The following is a 20,403-nucleotide window of genomic DNA, read 5'->3' as shown; positions in this document are numbered from 1 at the left end:
TTTCACTTCCTTGTCTGGTCACCATAGCAACCATTAGTTTTCACCTGTCACGTCACGCACCTGCAGGCCCGACCCTAACCAATCTGGCGCCCTAGGCAAGATTTTAGGTGGCGCCCCCCCCACATCGGCAGTGAAGTGTATATACTCACAAGAAACCGAATAGCTTTGTCTTTGACCTTTTTTTTACTTAAAGAAAGCAAATTAACAATCAGAATAGTTAACAAGATAAAAAAAATATGAATAAATAAATCAAGGCAAAAAATAAAAAATGAATATATGAAATACAAAATTTTTTACATACATATTGCTTAATTTACATTAATGATGTGCACTTTAACAACTAGGCTTACAACTATACCTAATATATAAAGGGGTGGAAAAGTGACTATTACCTGCAGGGCAAACATTAGCTAACCAGAAGGCAATAACAATGTAAACAAAAAACACCTGCTTAAAAGATCTAATACAAATGTCCCTGAGGAATGTAAGGTGGGAGTACTGTAATTACCTAACGTTACATTATTATTTTCCATAACAATTTAGCCCCCTCCACAATATTAACCCGACGTTAAAACAGAACTAGCTATTTATTGATTAGCAATTGCCGAATCATGTAACATTAGCTTAATGCTAAAAAGCCAGGTTACTATCACATTCTGTAACAGACAAATAATTTCATGTAGGCTAACGTTACCTACCTGCTACCTCTTGTCTTTTTCTCGTTTCTCCTCCTCTTCTTTTCTCTTTTTTCTTCCCTGGGCACCTGACAGTTTTGGCCGTTTTGACATCTTGTGTTGATTTTCTGATGTGGTGACGTCCAAAAAGAGTCATGATACGGGAAGGGAGGGGGTGGGGGGTGGGGGTGGGTGGGGGGGGGGGGGGGGGGGGCGTAATGTTGTAACAAATAATATTTCTATTATATAGGCTTTACTTTGCATTTTAATTAACGTGGGATTATTTTTTGTATTTAGAAATAATAGTACCAACTTTTTTATTTTTTTCTCCAACATTTGTGGCACTGGCGTGGCGCCCCCTGATGGACGGCGCCCTTAGCATTTGCCTATACGGCCTATGCCACGGGCCGGCCCTGCGCACCTGTTTCACGTTTTGAGTCACGCACCTGCTTTCACTAATCATGTCCATAGTATTTAAGTTAATTCATTTTCTGTTGTTCGGCCTGACGACCTCACCCCATATATGCTTCTACGCACCACATTTATGCTCTGTCCATTCCTCTATGATCCTGCTTCATGTCCCTTGTCAAAGTAAGTTTTGGTTCCATGTTTATAGTCTTTTTGTTTTTTCATAGTTTATTCTCCGCCACTGTGCGCGCTTTCATTTATTCCTTTTTTTGATAAATATAAATAAATCATGTACCTCCATTCCCGTCTCGCCCGTGCCAACTTTCCGTTGCATCCCGGAAAAGCACACACCCAGGACCAAGTCTTGACATGCAGATGAACCAAGTTAGGTTGATATTTCTTTTTGAGCTGGCAGATTTTTTTTTAAAGGGGAACATTCTCACCAGACCTATGTAAGCGTCAATATATACCTTGATGTTGCAGAAAAAAGACCATATATTTTTTTAACCGATATCCGAACTCTAAATGGGTAAATTTTGGCGAATTAAACGCCTTTCTATTATTCGCTCTCGGAGCATTTTCCCAAACACATTACAAACACCGAGTCAAATCAGCTCTGTTATTTTCCGTTTTTTCGACTGTTTTCCGTACCTTGGAGACATCATGCCTCGTCGGTGTGTTGTCGGAGGGTGTAACAACACGAACAGGGACGGATTCAAGTTGCACCAGTGACCCAAAGATGCGAAAGTGGCAAGAAATTGGACGATTGTTCCGCACACTTTACCGACGAAAGCTATGCTATGACAGAGATGGCAAGAATGTGTGGATATCCTGCGACACTCAGAGCAGATGCATTTCCAACGATAAAGTCAAAGAAATCTGCCGCCAGACCCCCATTGAATCTGCCGGAGTGTGTGAGCAATTCAGGGACAAAGGACCTCGGTAGCACGGCAAGCAATGGCGGCAGTTTGTTCCCGCAGACGAGCGAACCTCAACCCCCTGGATGTCTTGGCTCACACCGTCCCTTATGCCACCGAAGCTGATCAAGAGAAGAATATCGACCCTAGCTTCCCTGGCCTGCTGACATCAACTCCAAAACTGGACAGATCAGCTTTCAGGAAAAGAGAGCGGATGAGGGTATGTCTACAGAATATATTAATTGATGAAAATTGGGCTGTCTGCACTCTCAAAGTGCATGTTGTTGCCAAATGTATTTCATATGCTGTAAACCTAGTTCATAGTTGTTAGTTTCCTTTAATGCCAAACAAACACATACCAATCGTTGGTTAGAAGGCGATCGCCAAATTCGTCCTCGCTTTCTCCCGTGTCGCTGGCTGTCGTGTCGTTTTCGTCGGTTTCGCTTGCATACGGTTCAAACCGATATGGCTCAATAGCTTCAGTTTCTTCTTCAATTTCGTTTTCGCTACCTGCCTCCACACTACAACCATCCGTTTCAATACATGCGTAATCTGTTGAATCGCTTAAGCCGCTGAAATCCGAGTCTGAATCCGAGCTAATGTCGCTATAGCTTGCTGTTCTATGCGCCATGTTTGTTTGTGTTGGCATCACTATGTGACGTCACAGGAAAATGGACGGGTGTATATAACGATGGTTAAAATCAGGCACTTTGAAGCTTTTTTTAGGGATATTGCGTGATGGGTAACATTTTGAAAAAAACTTCGAAAAATAAAATAAGCCACTGGAAACTGATTTTTAATGGTTTTAACCCATCTGAAATTGTGATAATGTTCCCCTTTAACCAATTAGGGGGGAGGGGGGGGGGGGGCAGCCATCTACATATGTAATACAAATACTAATGCAATGGTCATAATATCAAATCCTGTCTCACTTTGTTATTCCTTCTGGCCTATTTTCTCTTCATCCCTAATTGGTTTTATCTACCTCGGAGTCTTTTTCTCATCTTGACCGTTACCTTTTGCTTCACTACGAGCCGCTATTGCATCACAATGAAGTGTCCTCAGGCTGTGCACGACCTGCAGCCTCAAACTGAAACAATGTTTGATCGGTCGTTCCTCCACCAAAAGTACACAAAATATAAGCCCCAAATTATTCATACTTGGACCAAATTGTGAATTTAAGGGATTTTTTTTTCATAAACATTCATCCCTAATTGGTTTTATCTACCTCGGAGTCTTTTTCTCACCTTGACCGGTACCTTTTGCTTCACTACGAGCCGCTATTGCATCACAATGAAGTGTCCTCAGGCTGTGCACGATCTGCAGCCTCAAACTGAAACAGCGTTTGATCGGTCGTTCCTCCACCAAAAGTACACAAAACATAAGCCCCAAATTATTCATACTTGGACCAAATTGTGAATTTAAGGGATTTTTTTTCATAAACATTAAAAAAATGAATTTATAAAAATCACAATTACTTGTAAAAAAGCCTTGAGTTTAGATACCTGTCAGTGACCACCTCATCCCCTTAAAATGTCTCTTCCTGGAATCCTCCAAATGACTTCCTCAGACGTTAACTCAAATGAGGGATTACCTTCAGTGCGACAGGCTGCCTAAAACACAGCATTCTGGCCGCCACAAGGCTGTATAGTCACCAACGTGTGACTAATGACTTGGCTGAGACACATGAGTCCTTGTATTGTCTCATACGAGCTTCACTCAGCACAGTCAGGGCTTTGAATTTGTTGGGGCTAGGCAGGCGCCATGTTTGCTCAGAGGATGGTGTGGTCAGCTGAGTGTGAATAACTGCTCAGATGCATGACTTTGTACAAATAACAAGTCAATTAGCCTGAATTATAGATTAATTCGGGGCTGCGCAAAAGCCACCATTAAAATTGTTGTTTTGGCAATGCTAAAAACTATGATGACCTTGTGTAAATAAAATGTCATTCAGTAGTACAAAGACTTTCTCTGGTGTCAAACTGTTAAAAAGGTTTATTCCAGAGTCCTCAATTTGCATTTGTATGCTAGTTAAGACACTTCCTCCTGGTTCATGAATAATTATGAACATAAGGGGTAGTACATTTACTATTTTGGGGAAGTTGATTATGATTAATCAAAATGACTGCTATTAAAAGGTAATTAAAACAGCTCATGTGTAGTGCAATATGAATCTTAATTGCAATGCTTGTCATCCTATTGAGTCTGATAAAGCTGTCTCCTCCTTATCACCTTATTTCATCTCATTTGTCATCTCTCCATCTCCGGTCTCTCCTGTTGGTCTCCTCTACCTCCTGCCTCTTTTTCAACTTATCTTCCTCACCATTCTGCCTTTTTTGTTCTTCCTGTCCTAGTTCTCAGGGTCTCATGGTGAAGCTTTGTCTAATTACCATACCAGCATTTAATTGGAACAGCCTACACAAACTGATTAAACTGTGTATGTCTTATATATAGGCAGTCTGTATTTTGTACACACTCACTCACACACAATCAAGCTTTTGGACACACATTACACACTCAACAAGTTAACACGCTCCAGTTGTATAAGCACACACAACATGCTGTGTTAGAATAGATGGAATGTTTCCAGGTTGGTACTTCAGCGGCTGTGTTGCTGCCCTCTTGGCATGTTGGCTCCAGCAGCAGATTGATTTTTGGCCCAGTTAGACCATGAGCTCCCTGTAGCTACTGTCACTGTCATCCAACGACTGTCGACAACCAGGATGGGTGTCTTTCACATTTCAATCGATACGGTACCAATTCCTGGTACATGGGAATCGATACTAGTATTACATTTTCAGTACTTCATGTGTGTTCATGTGGTAATAAATATCTTTTTTTTTTTTTTAAATAAAATATTTGTAATATATATTCTACACAAAATGAGAATAAAAAACCGCTCTCAAGTGGTGAGTCTGTGTTCCATCGCAGCTTTGTGATTCACTTACTGCGAACTACATTGAAATGTGAGTAGCCATTGAAGCTTCATGATAAAATGACATCGGTTTTAGAGTGTATGGAGTGTTTTAAGAGTGTATGAAGTGTTTATGGCTGCTTATGAAATCTGCATGAAGTGTGTAGAGGGCTTATAAAGATTATTAATGCATGTACATTTTATATAAATCATGAAATACATAGTCTTTACCTCTGTATCGTTTTTTGCACTTCTGGGTCTCATTTGCAAGTTTGTAGTCATTTCAGTTGGTTGTGGGTGTATCACTGTAGGCAGGAAAAAGTTTTTGCCATTAAGTTGAATGTGCCAGTCTTGTCTTTTGTTGAGCCTGTTAGTAGTACTTATTGCACAGCAGCTGTTGGATTGTAATGTGTATCTTAGTTGTTGTTTTCATTACCAGATGTGAAGGTGTTAAAATCGCCTATGCTAATCAGTAGCATGTATAAGGCACATCCAATTAAAATATAAATCGAGTTAGCGCAATTTTTAAAAGTAGCACCTTTTTTTTTTTTGAGCAAAGGCATGCTTACTTTGTTGGCATGGACAATTGCAACTCCCCAGAGGCAGTCTGCTCTGAATTGGCCTGTTTGCCCACCAAGTGTCGGCTGTGACGTCACGTGCAATATGGGACCATTTGTTTTTATGTGAATCGCTATGCTGTCTATAAAACTACATAATTCGATCCTGATCCCGAGCAACAAAACACACACTTCAACTAAAATAATGTCCTACTACACACAACTAAATATCATACTAATTGTCATAACCAACCCATTACCCCAATAGAAACCAAATAAATTACTTGTTTTGAAATGGGGAAGTTTTGAAATGTACAGACTTGTATTTTGGGACAACAACTTCCATTTCACCTGCTAATGGCCAATAGCACACATTATTTCATGTTATTCTGCCACAAATACCACAATAAATTGTTTCCATATAACAAGCTGTAGCTCAAAAATTTACTTTTAGGAATTACTTTTTATTATGCAAAACAAACAACTCTTAAAAGGTTCCCTTGCATTGAACCAAGAAAATGGTTCAATGCAATGAAGACTTTTTTGTTCCCATCTGTATTCACAAAATACGCGCGAAGAAACGCATGTAGAAATGTTGAGAAATGACTTGGCTCTGCATATGAAATTCACCGCAAAAAACGTATTCCTAGCCGCTTCCTGCTTTGTCACTGATAATATAATGGCAAAATTCCATCAACATTGCCACTGTCCCTTGTGGTGCGCAGCATCTGTAAGGCAGAAGTACCAGTAAGAAGGTTTGAACATCTGTATTAATTATGTAAAATTGCGTATTTTGTACACAAAAAATTAATAATTGGAACAATTTATTTCCATTGGGGCGACGTGACTCAGGTGGTAGAGCAGCCGATCAGAAACTTGAGGGTTGCTAGTTCAAATTCCGTTTCCGCCATCCGAGTCACTGCCGTTTGTGTCCTTTGGGAAGACACTTAGCACACTTTGCTGCCAGTGTCGCTCACATTGGTGTAATTGTATCTTGAATGTAGATAATGGGTTTCTCAATGTAAAGCGCTTTGAGTCACCAGATAAAAAGTGCTATATAAAATATAATTCACTTTGAATTTGTTTTGTACAAAACATGCATCAAATAACATTCTAGTTTGCTTAATTTTTTTTTTTTTAAAGTATAAAGATGAAAAAAATTTAAAGGGTAAAAGATGTGTGTGAGGGGGGCATTTATTTCACATTAAAAAAAATAGTGAACATGTTTTCTAATAGATGGGGAGCAGGGACAGCTCCAAAAATAATTACGTTTAGGGCCCTAATTTAGCCACAGGCTTTCTATACATTCATAAAAATATATGATTTGCTACCATTAAGGAATTTGTGTAGTCAAAAACGTGAGAATAACAAGACTATGTTTCATTTAGGTTAAACAAAATGCTATGCAGACGTTCCAACAACTAGGATTCATAATACCGTATTTTTCAGACTATAAGTCACAGTTTTTTTCATAGTTTGGCCGCGGGTGCGACTTATCCTCAGGAGCGACTTATGTGTGAAATTATTAACACATTACCGTAAAATATCAAATACTATTATTTAGCTCATTCACGTAAGAGATAATTTTTGTATTCATTTAAATTACATAACTGTGTCATAACCACATTACAGTATATTACGGTATTAGATCTTCATCTGTTCTTTTTTCTGAATATATTTCAATCTCCTGATACAATAACATAAACAGTCACTTGCGAAAAAGCGCTATATAAATGTAATTCACTTCACAAACATAATTAATATTTTCTGTTTTTGTGTTTCAGTCCTGCCTAGCCATACCTGTGGCACCCCCGGACTCATCCCCAACGGAGTCATCCATGGTGCTCGCTACAACATTGGGGACAAAATCCGCTACAGTTGCGAGTCAGGCTTCGTCCTGGAAGGACATAATATCCTCACGTGTATTGTATCAGCAGGCAGTGGGGCACAGTGGGACTTCCCTTCACCTTTTTGTCGAGGTAAGAGCCCTTCTTGCTTTCTTTGTCACCCTTGACTGATATTAACACTTGCACCGTGTCCCATAGCAGCTTTTTACCTGCTGGTAATTCATGAGTAAAATAGATCTCCAGAAAGTAATAAGCCAGAAGCGGTATGAAAACTAATTGCCTCTGTCATGAGAACAGAAAGACCTGATCATGAGGTCACGGGCTTGAGGGAGACGAGAGTGTATCGATTACCTTAAATCATAGTTAGGTCGAGTTTAAACTATGTAACAAGCCATTCTATGAATCAGATGGAGCCCCAAATCCTTCCACAAAGCCCCCTGTAATGGTTCAGTAGTCTGCACACAAGCAGAAACCGGTGCAGGTTTGTGTTTTAAAAATCATTGTTGAATGATTCACTCTCTGCAAAGCTCTCATTGGACAGTTTCCTTTGGGACTCTAACTGTGATTCTGAATCAGTTTTCCTAAATGCCTTAATGTACTTTGTAGTATATTATAGAGCTGAAACGATTCCTCGAGTAATTTGAGGAATTCGATTACAAAATATATATGAGGAATGTTCGCTGCCTCGAGGTGCCGTTAAGTTTTTTTTTACAGCATTTTGCCTTGTTTAGTAAACAGTAGTCAAAGCTCACGTTTCGCATGGACTTTGTAGGTGTTGCACAGCGTGTTCACGTCACATATCATACGCCTCCTGCACTGCACAACACCGCTCTTTTAAATACGCTTGAGTTTAGAAAACTTTTTCACCGACAAAACTCGCAATGGCAGACGCCGCAGAAAGCAGTGGACAAGAGCTATAGCAAAACGAAGGAATTAAGAAGCGACAAAAGTTGTCTAAGGTGTGGGAACACTTCACACTAAAATCAAAGTAAAACGCAGTAGTATGCAAACATTGCAATGTGGAGCTCGCGTACCACAATAGCACAAGTTTGATGCAGTAGCACCTGTCGAGAAAGCATCCGATTTAGGGATGGCCAGAGGCGAGGTAAGTCATCTATCATCAAATGTAAACGCAAAAGTTGTGTTAGTAAAATAAATGCTATTCATTATGATAACCCGAATGTGTTCTTTCACTCCCGCGAAGTCATTAAATGCCGTCAAAAGGTGTTGAAAACAAACAACGCTATCCGAGCTGTCGTGTTCAATTAGCCTTTCATTAGTAACCACGCGAAAGTAGTTGTGAAAAGTTATTCGAGTTATTCAAGTCATGCAACCACATGCTACTTGGATAGCTTGCACTTGCACCCACTATAGCAGACCTGGGCATTCTGCGGCCTGCGGGCCATATACGGCCCTTTGTACGTCCCTGTCCGGCCCGCGTGAGGCCAATCATAAATTACAAAATACATTTTAAAAAGTATCTATCTCGAGTGTGCAATACAACGGTGCTGCTTTTGTTTTGAAAAGCGTTATTTGTATTACTTCCGTGTGGACGTATGCTCATGCGTGATTGTGAGTGAATGTGAACAGCTGCAATCACAAATTACAAAATAAATTAAAAAAAACATCTATGTCATGCGTGCAATACAATTGTGCTGCTTTTATTTTGAAAAGTGATATTTATGAGTGTATGTCCGTGTGTACCCTGCGAGTGAAGGTGCACAGCGACTAGTGATGCCTGATTATCCCTGAGACGCTAAAAAAAAGAAAAGTTGATGACGAATGGTGTGTTTTCAACAAGACATGGACTGCCAAGTATTTATTTACAGAAATTAAAGGTAAAGCCGTGTGCTTAATTTGTGGAACACGTGTTGCTGTGTTTAAAGAATATAGTGTAACGACCTGCTGAAGTTGATGTTGTGTTCTTTAGTTGCGGAAATGAGTGAGGATAGACGTGCGTGTGAAAGGAACGAGATAAGTTGAGCTGTGTTGGTATAGGTTGCTCAATAAAAGTTTAAAAAGAGCGTCAGACTTGGTGTGCACTTCTTCTGGACGCTACAATTGGTGTCAGAAGTAAAACTTTGCACAGAAGTAAAACTTTGCACATACTGCGCTGCTTGTGCGCTCAGCCTGCTACGGCATCGGGAGGTACGTGCCACGATGTTTCCTCGCGACTTTGTCAAGATTGAACGGAGGAGAAGGACACTGAGTGGGGACTTTAAGTGCAGATGTCTGTGAATCCCGGACGTGAGGAGCTCGTCGCAAAGAGAGAGAGAGGGTGGAAGGAGAGAGGCAGCGTCTACAGGTGCAGCGCGCATTGCTTGGCATGGGGGAATGCCGCCCTCAGTGAAGACTCCCAGGTTTGATGGCAAGGCGAACTGGGAGGCATTTCATCCCACTTCTGTCACCAATTGTAGCGTCCAGGAGAAGTGCACACCAAGTCTGACGCTCTCTTTAAACTTTTATTGAGCAACCTATACTAACACAGCTCAACTTATCTCGTTCTTTCCACCTGCACATCTATCCTCACTCCTCATTTCCGCAACAGCAACGCTTCCTCCTTCTTCGCCAATCACCTTACAGGCGTGCTACGTTCACAACAAAGAGGATGCAGGATAAAGTGACAGAAATTGACATTTTTGCATTGTATTTCAGGAAGTGTTGTGTTAAAAATAAAACCATCAAAAGCCATCTGCTTTTGTATAAAGATACGTTAGGTTAAATGAAATTCTTCTTATTATTATTTATCTTACGGTATATCAAAAATAATTTGAGCAACATTTAATTGAAATATTGTCGGTGTGGCCCTCCAGCAGTGCTCGGGTTGCTCATGCGGCCCCCGGTAAAAATTAATTGCCCACCCCTGCACTATAGTCTCTATAGAATGTAAGAATTCCAAGTCTTTGTTCAAAGTGGTAGCAGTTGTGTGCCAAGTTCCTGTCAGCCGTATTTGTTCTGAATATGAAGTTGCACTTTTCAAATGCAGTATTAAAGGTACTAACTAATCCACTTTTTTATGTTTGATACAATGAAAACTGTTCTTATTGTTTTATTTTTGATACTAAGAATGTATGTTTATTTTAACTTTCTCAGGGAATATTCATTTTGAACTAATTTTATATATTTGTGTTTTAATCTCAAACATGTTATGATGGCAAAATGAACATTGATTACAATTTTGCATGCAATGAATGCAATGAACTGTATTGCATTCGTAAAATTCTAAACTGTTGTTGTCATTATTAAGTGGTTTGTCTTTTTCTATTGTATATGTATTGTTAGCAGGTTGAAAACAGCTCAGCGGATTTGCGTGGAGACACCAACATTTAAACGACACCATATAATAATCATCAAATTGCACAATAACTTGGTTTATGCGGTCACACCGCACAGCACATAGGGCTGTGAGCGCACCTGTTTTTATTAGCACACACAAATTGGCACAATCAACCACGGACGCATTTCAGCTGTGCGTGTCAGCCTTCAATAGTGAAAACAGGCGTTTAGGAAATAAAAGACAATTAGGCCAAATGCAATAATTGAGGGCACATCTTAACATGTATAATTAAACCTTAATTAAGCAAAAATATGATTTATTCGATTACTCGATCGGGATATTAGATAGAATACTTGATTACTAAAATACTCGATAGCTGCAGCTCTAGTATATTACAAATGTGTCACACATAGGCCCGTACTGTAAATTAATCATTGACATTGACATATGACTTGAAAACACTAGCCATTGGTGCAGTCTATCCAGATAACCAACATGTTTTATACGTCTGTATGATTATGTAGTTTTATTTCTGTGTCTAAGTTTTGCGTGGAGAAACCAACATTTAAACAACACCATATAATAATCATCAAATTGCACAATAACTTGGTTTATGCGGTCACACCGCACAGCACATAGGGCTGTGAGCGCACCTGTTTTTATTAGCACACGCAAATTGGCACAATCAACCACGGACGCATTTCAGCTGTGCGTGTCAGCCTTCAATTATGAAAACAGGCGTTTAGGAAATAAAAGACAATTAGGCCAAACGCAACAATTGAGGGCACATCTTAACATGTATAATTAAACCTTAATTAAGCAAAAATATGATTTATTCGATTACTCAATTAGTCGATCGGGATATTAGATAGAATACTTGATTACTAAAATATTCGATAGCTGCAGCTCTAGTATATTACAAATGTGTCACACATAGGCCCGTACTGTAAATTAATCATTGACATTGACATATGACTTGAAAACACAATAGCCATTGGTGCAGTCTATCCAGATAACCAACATGTTTTATTCGTATGTATGATTATGTATTTTTATTTCTGTGTCTAAGCTTTAAGGCAAGTGCCTGGAGAAAAAAGAAAGGTGTAAAACGCCTCATCCAAAACTATCATCATTGCATCATGGCTTCATGAAGGTGTAATGGCCGTCAGAGGCGTGAAAGAATAAGCGCTTACCGCTCCTGCTTTCTATACTCTTGTATTGGATCACAATAGACAGACACTCAAAACAGCATGTGGACATGCAAGCCAATGCATCATTCACTTATTATCCTCATTCTTCTCTCTCCAGCGGAGGGGGCGTGCGGCGGCACGTTACGAGGCACCGCAGGTTCTATAACCAGCCCCGGATACCCTGCCGAGTATGACAACAATCTGGACTGCACGTGGTCAATTCTTGCTGAACCGGGAGACACGATAGCTCTTGTCTTCAATGACTTCCTTTTGGAAGACAAGTATGACTTCCTGGAAATCAGCGGGACGGAGGCGCCCAGTATATGGTGAGAAAAAAATGTGCAGAGCCAAAATACACACAATGATAACATATGATTTACAGATGATATATATGCTATTACATATAAACCTGGTCCTGCTCTTTAAATGAAGTAACATTATTCTACCTTTATGTCTCTTTAAAAAGCTGTATTACTTAGACATTTTAACTGTATCAAATCCCTCCATTGTCTATACCGCTTGACCTAATTAGGGGCACAGGTGAGCTGGAGCCTATCAAAGCTGACTTTGTGCGAGAGACAAGTTCCATCCATCCATCCATCCATCTTCTTCCGCTTATCCGAGGTCGGGTCGCGGGGGCAGCAGCCTAAGCAGATAAGCCCAGACTTCCCTCTCCCCAGCCACTTCGTCTCGTTCTTCCCGGAGGATCCCAAGGCGTTCCCAGGCCAGCCGGGAGACATAGTCTTTCCAACGTGTCTTGGGTCTTCCCCGTGGCCTCCTACCGGTCGGACCTGCCCTAAACACCTCCCTAGGGAGGCGTTCGGGTGGCATCCTGACCAGATGCCCGAACCACCTCATCTGGCTCCTCTCGATGTGGAGGAGCAGCGGCTTTACTTTGAGCTCCCCCAGGATGACAGAGCTTCTCACCCTATCTCTAGGGGAGAGCCCCGCCACCCGGCGGAGGAAACTCATTTTGGCCGCTTGTACCCGTGATCTTGTCCTTTCGGTCATAACCCAAAGCTCATGACCATAGGTGAGGATGGGAACGTAGATCGACCGGTAAATTGAGAGCTTTGCCTTACGGCTCAGCTCCTTCTTCACCACAATGGATCGATACAGCGTCCACATTACTGAAAACGCCGCACAGATCCGCCTGTCGATCTCACGATCCACTCTTCTCTCACTCGTGAACAAGACTCCGAGGTACTTGAACTCCTCCACTTGGGGCAAGATCTCCTCCCCAACCCGGAGATGGCACTCCACCCTTTTCCGGGCGAGAACCATGGACTCGGACTTGGAGGTGCTGATTCTCATCCCAGTCGCTTCACACTCAGCTGCGAACCGATCCAGTGAGAGCTGAAAACCCTGGCCAGATGAAGCCATCAGGACCACATCATCTGCAAAAAGCAGAGACCTAATCCCGCAGCCACCAAACCAGATCCCCTCAACGCCTTGACTGCGCCTAGAAATTCTGTCCATAAAAGTTATGAACAGAATCGGTGACAAAGGGCAGCCTTGGCAGAGTCCAACCCTCAGTGGAAACGTGTTTGACTTACTGCCGGCAATGCGAACCAAGCTCTGACACTGATCATACAGGGAGCGGACCGCCACAATCAGACAGTCCGATACCCCATACTCTCTGAGCACTCCCCACAGGACTTCCCGAGGGACACGGTCGAATGCCTTCTTCAAGTCCACAAAGCACATGTAGACTGGTTGGGCAAACTCCCATGCACCCTCAAGGACCCTGCTGAGAGTATAGAGCTGGTCCACAGTTCCACGACCAGGACGAAAACCACTGTTCCTCCTGAATCCGAGGTTCGACTATCCGGCTGTCTATTCATGTGTGCTGGAGAGAGAGACAAGTTACTGTATATATTGGACTGGTCGATTAGCAAACCCTTTAAAGCCATTTTTTAAATGTTTTTAATATCCTATGAATTTGTAATAATTGCTGAAGAAAATGTTTTGCTACAATATACATTTAAATAGTACGGCCATTTGAGAAATATGGACGTAAATCCGTCACAGTGACAGTTTTTGAAGCAAAGCTCAATTAGCAATTATCACTGTGGGCTTTTGAAAATGACACGGCCAAACCTAATTAAAACTAATACAAAAACATGTTGACTCACCGCTGAATCGACGTTTAGCAGAAACAAAGTAGAATGTTATCTATTAGCAATTCAGTCCATCAAAGTAGAACAAGCAAACACCTGCACAGCACGACGACCCTGTTCATGATCAGCTACTGAAGTCAGCTACTGATCCTGTGCCCCCCTTGTCATTGTGGCCCTAAACAACTGCATATTGTGTTTATGCCAGGGGCCGGCCCTTTATGCAGGTCTTTAAGGTGCTGGGGAAACATAGAAAGGCTCAACACAGTATTGTATAATGTCCATCGGTGTCAACAACAAAGATGTCTACGGGGCAATTTGTGTGGAGAAAACAACATTGTGGTGATTGGAGGCTCTATTGAGACCTATTTTAGAGTTTCTCTACACATCATCAATTGATTTAGGAGATGCAAAAATGCTGCCATTCCCGAGAGACCTCATTAGCCTTGTGTGACATCACTTTTACCCCCCTTCTTCAAGCAAGACAAATTATGTTGTGTTGCACTGATAAACCAATAAATTGCTTTCATGAGAACATTGATTAACTCAATTGATAAATCTTACAACATTTATTTATGATGTCAACTCTGTAACCCTTTGGAATGCAATTATGTCCCGCGTCCTTTTCAATGCTCAAGGGGAAGTGGTATTTGGTCTCATTCGGTAAATACAAATATACATGAGACCAGGTGTTTGCATCCAAAATGCAGAGGTGAGTCATTCATAATATGCTACTATATTGGAATTTTGCATGTATTTCTTCCCACAACCTTAAGAGTCTTGATAGAAGACGTTGTCAAAAACAGGAAGACGTATTTCACGACTCTGTGTGGAGCGATTGGAATTGATTGGTAGACAGATAAATAAGTGACATGAAAGGGGCTCAAGAGGATGGCACTTGGCGGAAACAAAAGGATGGGGGAATAATTGCGTGTTTAGTCCTGTCGCCAGCCACACGTCAAGCGTGGCACTCTCATGATACCATTTATGTGTATGTCTGCATGTCGGTGTCAGGTCTTAAGTGGCCCGCTGACAGCTTGAGCTGTTGCTCGTTTTCCCCTGGCCCTAAAGGCGAACACACACACATATGCATGTACATACATAGATGGCTTATCTGTGACGGCGTGCCATTTGAAGGGGGCGGTGCTACTGGCGACGCATACAATCACGTTTAAGCACTTAAAAAATAAAACCCCGCTATAAGGCATGTTGTTGCTCTGTAAAATAGTATAATTTAACAAATAAAAAAATAGTGTTTTTAATTAATCATTACTAGCTTTAGTTTCATCATAAAGAAGGCGCCTTAGGGATTTTCGCTTTGTAATCTACCTGCGACTTGTCCTGAGACAGGCTCCAGCACCCCCCGCGACCCCAAAAGGGACAAAGCGGTAGCAAATGGATGGATGGATGGTATGTATTTGCCAAATTTGAGCAATACTAGAATAGCAATCTGCAGTCTCTTTTGAAATCAAGAACATTACATTGTTGTCATAACTGAGCTAGTAACCACAACAGTTTTGTAGTCTTGACAAATCCATTTACCATTTTGGGAAGGAACCACATTTCCATCCACAAAGCAGTAAAAGCCAGTGGCGGGCTGTGCGTTTCCCACCTAGGCCTTCAGTGATCTCCGACTTCAATGATTACCTCTCAAAATACCATAATTGATGTCACCACATGACCATTGCTGGAGAAATACTATACAGGAACACATTTACACCCTACTTTGCATTGAAACACATCAATAGTATACAAACCCTGTTTCCATATGAGTTGGAAGTTGTGTTAGATGCAAATATAAACGGAATACAATGATTTGCAAATCATTTTCAACCCATATTCAGTTGAATATGCTACAAAGACAACATATTTGATGTTCAAACTGATAAATATTTTTTTTTTTGCAAATAATCATTAACTTTAGAATTTGATGCTAGCAACACGTGACAAAGAAGTTGGGAAAGGTGGCAATAAATACTGATAAAGTTGAGGAATGCTCATCAAACATTTATTTGGAACATCCCACAAGTGTGCAGGGTAATAGGGAACAGGTGGGTGCCATGATTGGGTATAAAACAGCTTCCCAAAAAATGCTCAGTCTTTCACAAGAAAAGATGGGGCGAGGTACACCCCTTTGTCCACAACTGCGTGAGCAAATAGTCAAACAGTTTAAGAACAACGTTTCTCAAAGTGCAATTGCAAGAAATTTTGGGATTTCAACATCTACGGTCCATAATATCATCAAAAGGTTCAGCGAATCTGAAGAAATCACTCCACGTAAGCGGCATGGTCGGAAACCAACATTGAATGACCGTGACCTTCGATCCCTCAGACGCCACTGTATCAAAAACCGACATCAATCTCTAAAGGATATCACCACATGGGCTCAGGAACACTTCAGAAAACCACTGTCACTAAATACAGTTTGTCGCTACATCTGTAAGTGCAAGTTAAAGCTCTACTATGCAAAGCGAAAGCTATTTATCAACAACATCCAGAAACGCCACCGGCTTCTCTGGGACCGAGATCATCTAAGGTGGACTCCTGCAAAGTGGAAAAGTGTACTATGGTCTGACGAGTCCACATTTGAAATTGTTTTTGTAAATGTTCGACATCGTGTCATACGGACCAAAGGGGAAGCGAACCATCCAGACTGTTATCGACGCAAAGTTCAAAAGCCAGCATCTGTGATGGTATGGAGGTGTATTAGTGCCCAAGGCATGGGTAACTTACACATCTGTGAAGGCATCATTAATGCTGAAAGGTACATACAGGTTTTGGAACGACATATGCTGCCATCTAAGCGCCGTCTTTGTCATGGACGCCCCTGCTTATTTCAGCAAGACAATGCCAAGTCACATTCAGCACGTGTTACAACAGCGTGGCTTCTAAAAAAAAAGTGCGGGTACTTTCCTGGCCCACCTGCAGTCCAGACCTGTCTCCCATCGAAAATGTGTGGCGCATTATGAAGCGTAAAATACGACGGCAGAGACCCCGGACTGTTGAACGACTGAAGCTCTACATAAAACAAGAATGGGAAAGAATTCCACTTTCAAAGCTTCAACAATTAGTTTCCTCAGTTCCCAATCGTTTATTGAGTGTTGTTAAAAAGAAAGGTGATGTAACACAGTGGTGAACATGCCCTTTCCCAACTACTTTGGCACGTGTTGCAGCCATGAAATTCTAAGTTAATTATTATTTGCAAAAAAAAAATAAAGTTTATGAGTTTGAACATCAAATATCTTGTCTTAGTAGTGCATTCAATTGAATATGGGTTGAAAAAGATTTGCAAATCATTGTATTAGGGGCAGCACGGTGGAGGAGGGGTTAGTGCATCCGCCTCACAACACGAAGGTCCTGAGTAGTCTTGGGTTCAATCCCGGGCTCAGGATCTTTCTGTGTGGAGTTTGCATGTCCTCCCCGTGACTGCGTGGGTTCCCTCCGGGTACTCCGGCTTCCTCCCACTTCCAAAGACATGCACCTGGGTTGATTGGCAACACTAAATTGGCCCTAGTGTGTGAATGTGAGTGTGAATGTTGTCTGTCTATCTGTGTTGGCCCTGCGATGAGGTGGCAACTTGTCCAGGGTGTACCCCGCCTTCCGCCCGATTGTAGCTGAGATAGGCTCCAGCGCCCCCTGCGACCCCAAAGGGAATAAGCGGTAGAAAATGGATGGATGGATGGATGGATGTATTCCATTTATATTTACATGTAACACAATTTCCCAACTCACATGGAAACGGGGTTTGTAGAAAACGGGTTATTTTCTGGCGCATTTAAAAATAAATTACAACGCATCAGCAATTAAAACATATACCGTACATTTCTCTGCTGGCTTATGCAACTTCCGGTCAATAAAGTTTGATTCAAAATACACACTTTTCAAAGATATATCAACTGCCCTGACCACACGATGACGACAAATACACATGTAACAATGTTAATTAAATGACAAGCATGACACACTTTAACAACAAAAGTTTACAACTTGTGATCAGCTACTGATTGGCTATCGCAACTGTCTCTCAACTCTATGTGTTCTCAAATTAATCCGCTAACGGTCCCAATGAGTATCCAATCACAGGACGCGTAAATATCACGTTTAACGTGAGGCCAGCGAGAAGGCCTTACTGACAACAACTCGTGATCTGATTGGCTATCGCAACTGTCTATCACGTGTATGTCCCGTTCACTTACAGTGCATAGAGACGCCTGCATTGTTGATTCTGAAGGCGTCTGGCAGATTTGGTACAGCATGGCAACAAAAACTAGCTGAATTCTGATTGGATACAAACTAAAACTAAAAACAACAGCACTGGAACGAGCATAATATGTCATGAGAAGAATATTAATAATTTTAGATATTTAGGGAAAGTAAATTAAAAAGTATTAATTATGATCAGGATTTCTGGTTACGTTAGGCCAGCAGAGAAGGCCTTGCTGGCCCTGACGGCACACCACTGATAAAAGCACATGGGGACTGGAACTACTGCCTTGGACGTAGCTGTAGCAAATGGCCATACTTTGGACACCCCAGTTGACGTATTTCAACAAGAATGTGGATGTGTTCCTAAACAACAGAAGAGAATATCCATGTTCTGGCTTCTCTTTGGCACTATCGCAAGCCATGACCCCCACCAGCCACAAGTTTGTGTAGGTGCCCTATAGGCCTAGATGGACGCTTTGACGCCTAATACATTGCCTTTTGCAGTTGCTTGTATTTGATTAGATAGAAAAGTCCTTCTTGTACCACACACAACGTGTGCTGTGTGGCAAATTCCATGCATTCAATTCCATACCAAAAAATTAATAAAAATCAGATTGCAAATATATGTACCGTTACAGCCCTCCTAGTATTTGCTATGGACAATCAGTGGCTAGCACAGAAGTCCAATAATACAGTGGAACCTTGATTTATGAACAAGGTTCGTGAATAGAAAATATTGTGTATTGAATCAATTTTCTCCATAAGAAACTGAATAAAGGGTTCCAGCCTTGACAAACGTCCATATTTTAGTAAAAGTTTGTACACATTGAACATACTACAAAACACTATACAATACTGCAGTGGTTCTCAAACTATTTTCACCAAGTACCGCCTCAAAAAACACTGGGCTCTCCAAGTACCACCATACTGACCAATATTGAAATGCAGTAACGTAGTATGGCTAAGTATTCACTAACAACAAGGTAAATGTTTTATTTAACAAGTATATTTAATATGTTTTCCACTGTAAATTGCACACAGTGTGAACAGTAACACTGTGTTTGAATTTAGGAAAAAAAACACTGTACTTTTATAAGATGATTGTTTGGCATACCACTAGATAGAACCCACGTACCATTAGTGGTACACATATCACAGTTTGAGAATCCCTGTAATACTATATATCAAGCAAACATAACAAGGGGGTGATGGATACACTTTTCATTTATTGACAAAGTCAAAACAACAAGAACAAGCTGAACTGTCATATTTCAGCCGCCCTGCTGACACACACACACACACACACACACACATACTGTCACTAGCATTGTGGTGCAGAGTTTGAAATCACAAAAGCTACTCCCTAACTTTAACAGCCAGATTGTTACAATGATGAGTAATAATTAAAAAAAAAATCCACTTTAACTTGTTGGTTAGTCTTCAGTGTGTGTAGCGGAAGTGTCGACAACGTTGTGGTTACATTGTGAATATTTCAAACCACACATCTCTTGTCCATTGCTTTCTTTGGACTCATATTGAGTGAGCAAGACTGGACAAAATGTTGTACAAAGACTATAAAACACTAAGTAGCTAACAGCAGGAATGTGCTCTGCTGACCAAATGAACACAGGAGATCAATCAGCCTGCCCAAAATCGCTGTGCTGCCAGGTAAGAAATGGCTGCTCTGCGAGACTTTAGTACACGGAGACAAGGATCGTACGCCAAAGCATATTTTTGTTCTTTCTGCGGTATCGTAAATCGAAAAGTTTGTACACTGAGAGGTTTGTAAATCGAGGTTCCACTGTATCCAGTATTAATGGATAATGTAATAATGAACAGGTGATGAAATATCTCGTAAAATTTCATAGCAAATAACATAACATTGCTAGTAATTAAATAAGTCTGTTTCTACGTAAATTGGCTGCTTCTGCAAAATCTCTGTTGTAACAAACAACCCATCGATCCATCTATTTTGTATATTGCTTGTCCTCAAAGAATCACGTGTGAACCGGAGCCTATCCAAGCAGGGCACATGTAGACAATAATTCACACTCACATTCGCACCTATGGACCATTCAGGGTCAGTTGGCCTACCATGCATGTGTTTATGGGAGTAAGCTGAAATCCAAAGAGAAAACCAACGCAGGCCTGGGGAGAACGTGTAAACGCCACACGGAGATTCAAACCTGGATCTCCTCACTACGAGGCAGATAATGTTCACCATTATACAATGGTGCTGCACATTAACAGAAAACAATTCAAGTTATTGTTTGCAACTGCGTACATGCATGCTATA

General features: G+C 41.1%; 1 protein-coding gene across 1 annotated transcript in view; it reads left to right on the top strand.

Moving 5' to 3' along the window:
* csmd1a (CUB and Sushi multiple domains 1a) overlaps positions 1 to 20,403 on the top strand; it is a 1,090,750-nt gene that overhangs the window by 565,638 nt on the left and 504,709 nt on the right. Inside the window, exons 4-5 of the mRNA XM_061964242.1 lie at positions 7,255 to 7,449; positions 11,903 to 12,110. Of these exons, the coding sequence (XP_061820226.1) occupies positions 7,255 to 7,449; positions 11,903 to 12,110 (403 nt within the window). The remainder of the gene's footprint in view (positions 1 to 7,254; positions 7,450 to 11,902; positions 12,111 to 20,403) is intronic.

The sequence above is a fragment of the Nerophis lumbriciformis genome, linkage group LG06 (genome assembly GCF_033978685.3).
Source record: "Nerophis lumbriciformis linkage group LG06, RoL_Nlum_v2.1, whole genome shotgun sequence".
NCBI classification, from domain to species: domain Eukaryota; kingdom Metazoa; phylum Chordata; class Actinopteri; order Syngnathiformes; family Syngnathidae; genus Nerophis; species Nerophis lumbriciformis.
The sequence above is the reverse complement of the archived record's forward strand: the minus strand, read 5'-3'. Positions and strand labels throughout refer to the sequence as shown.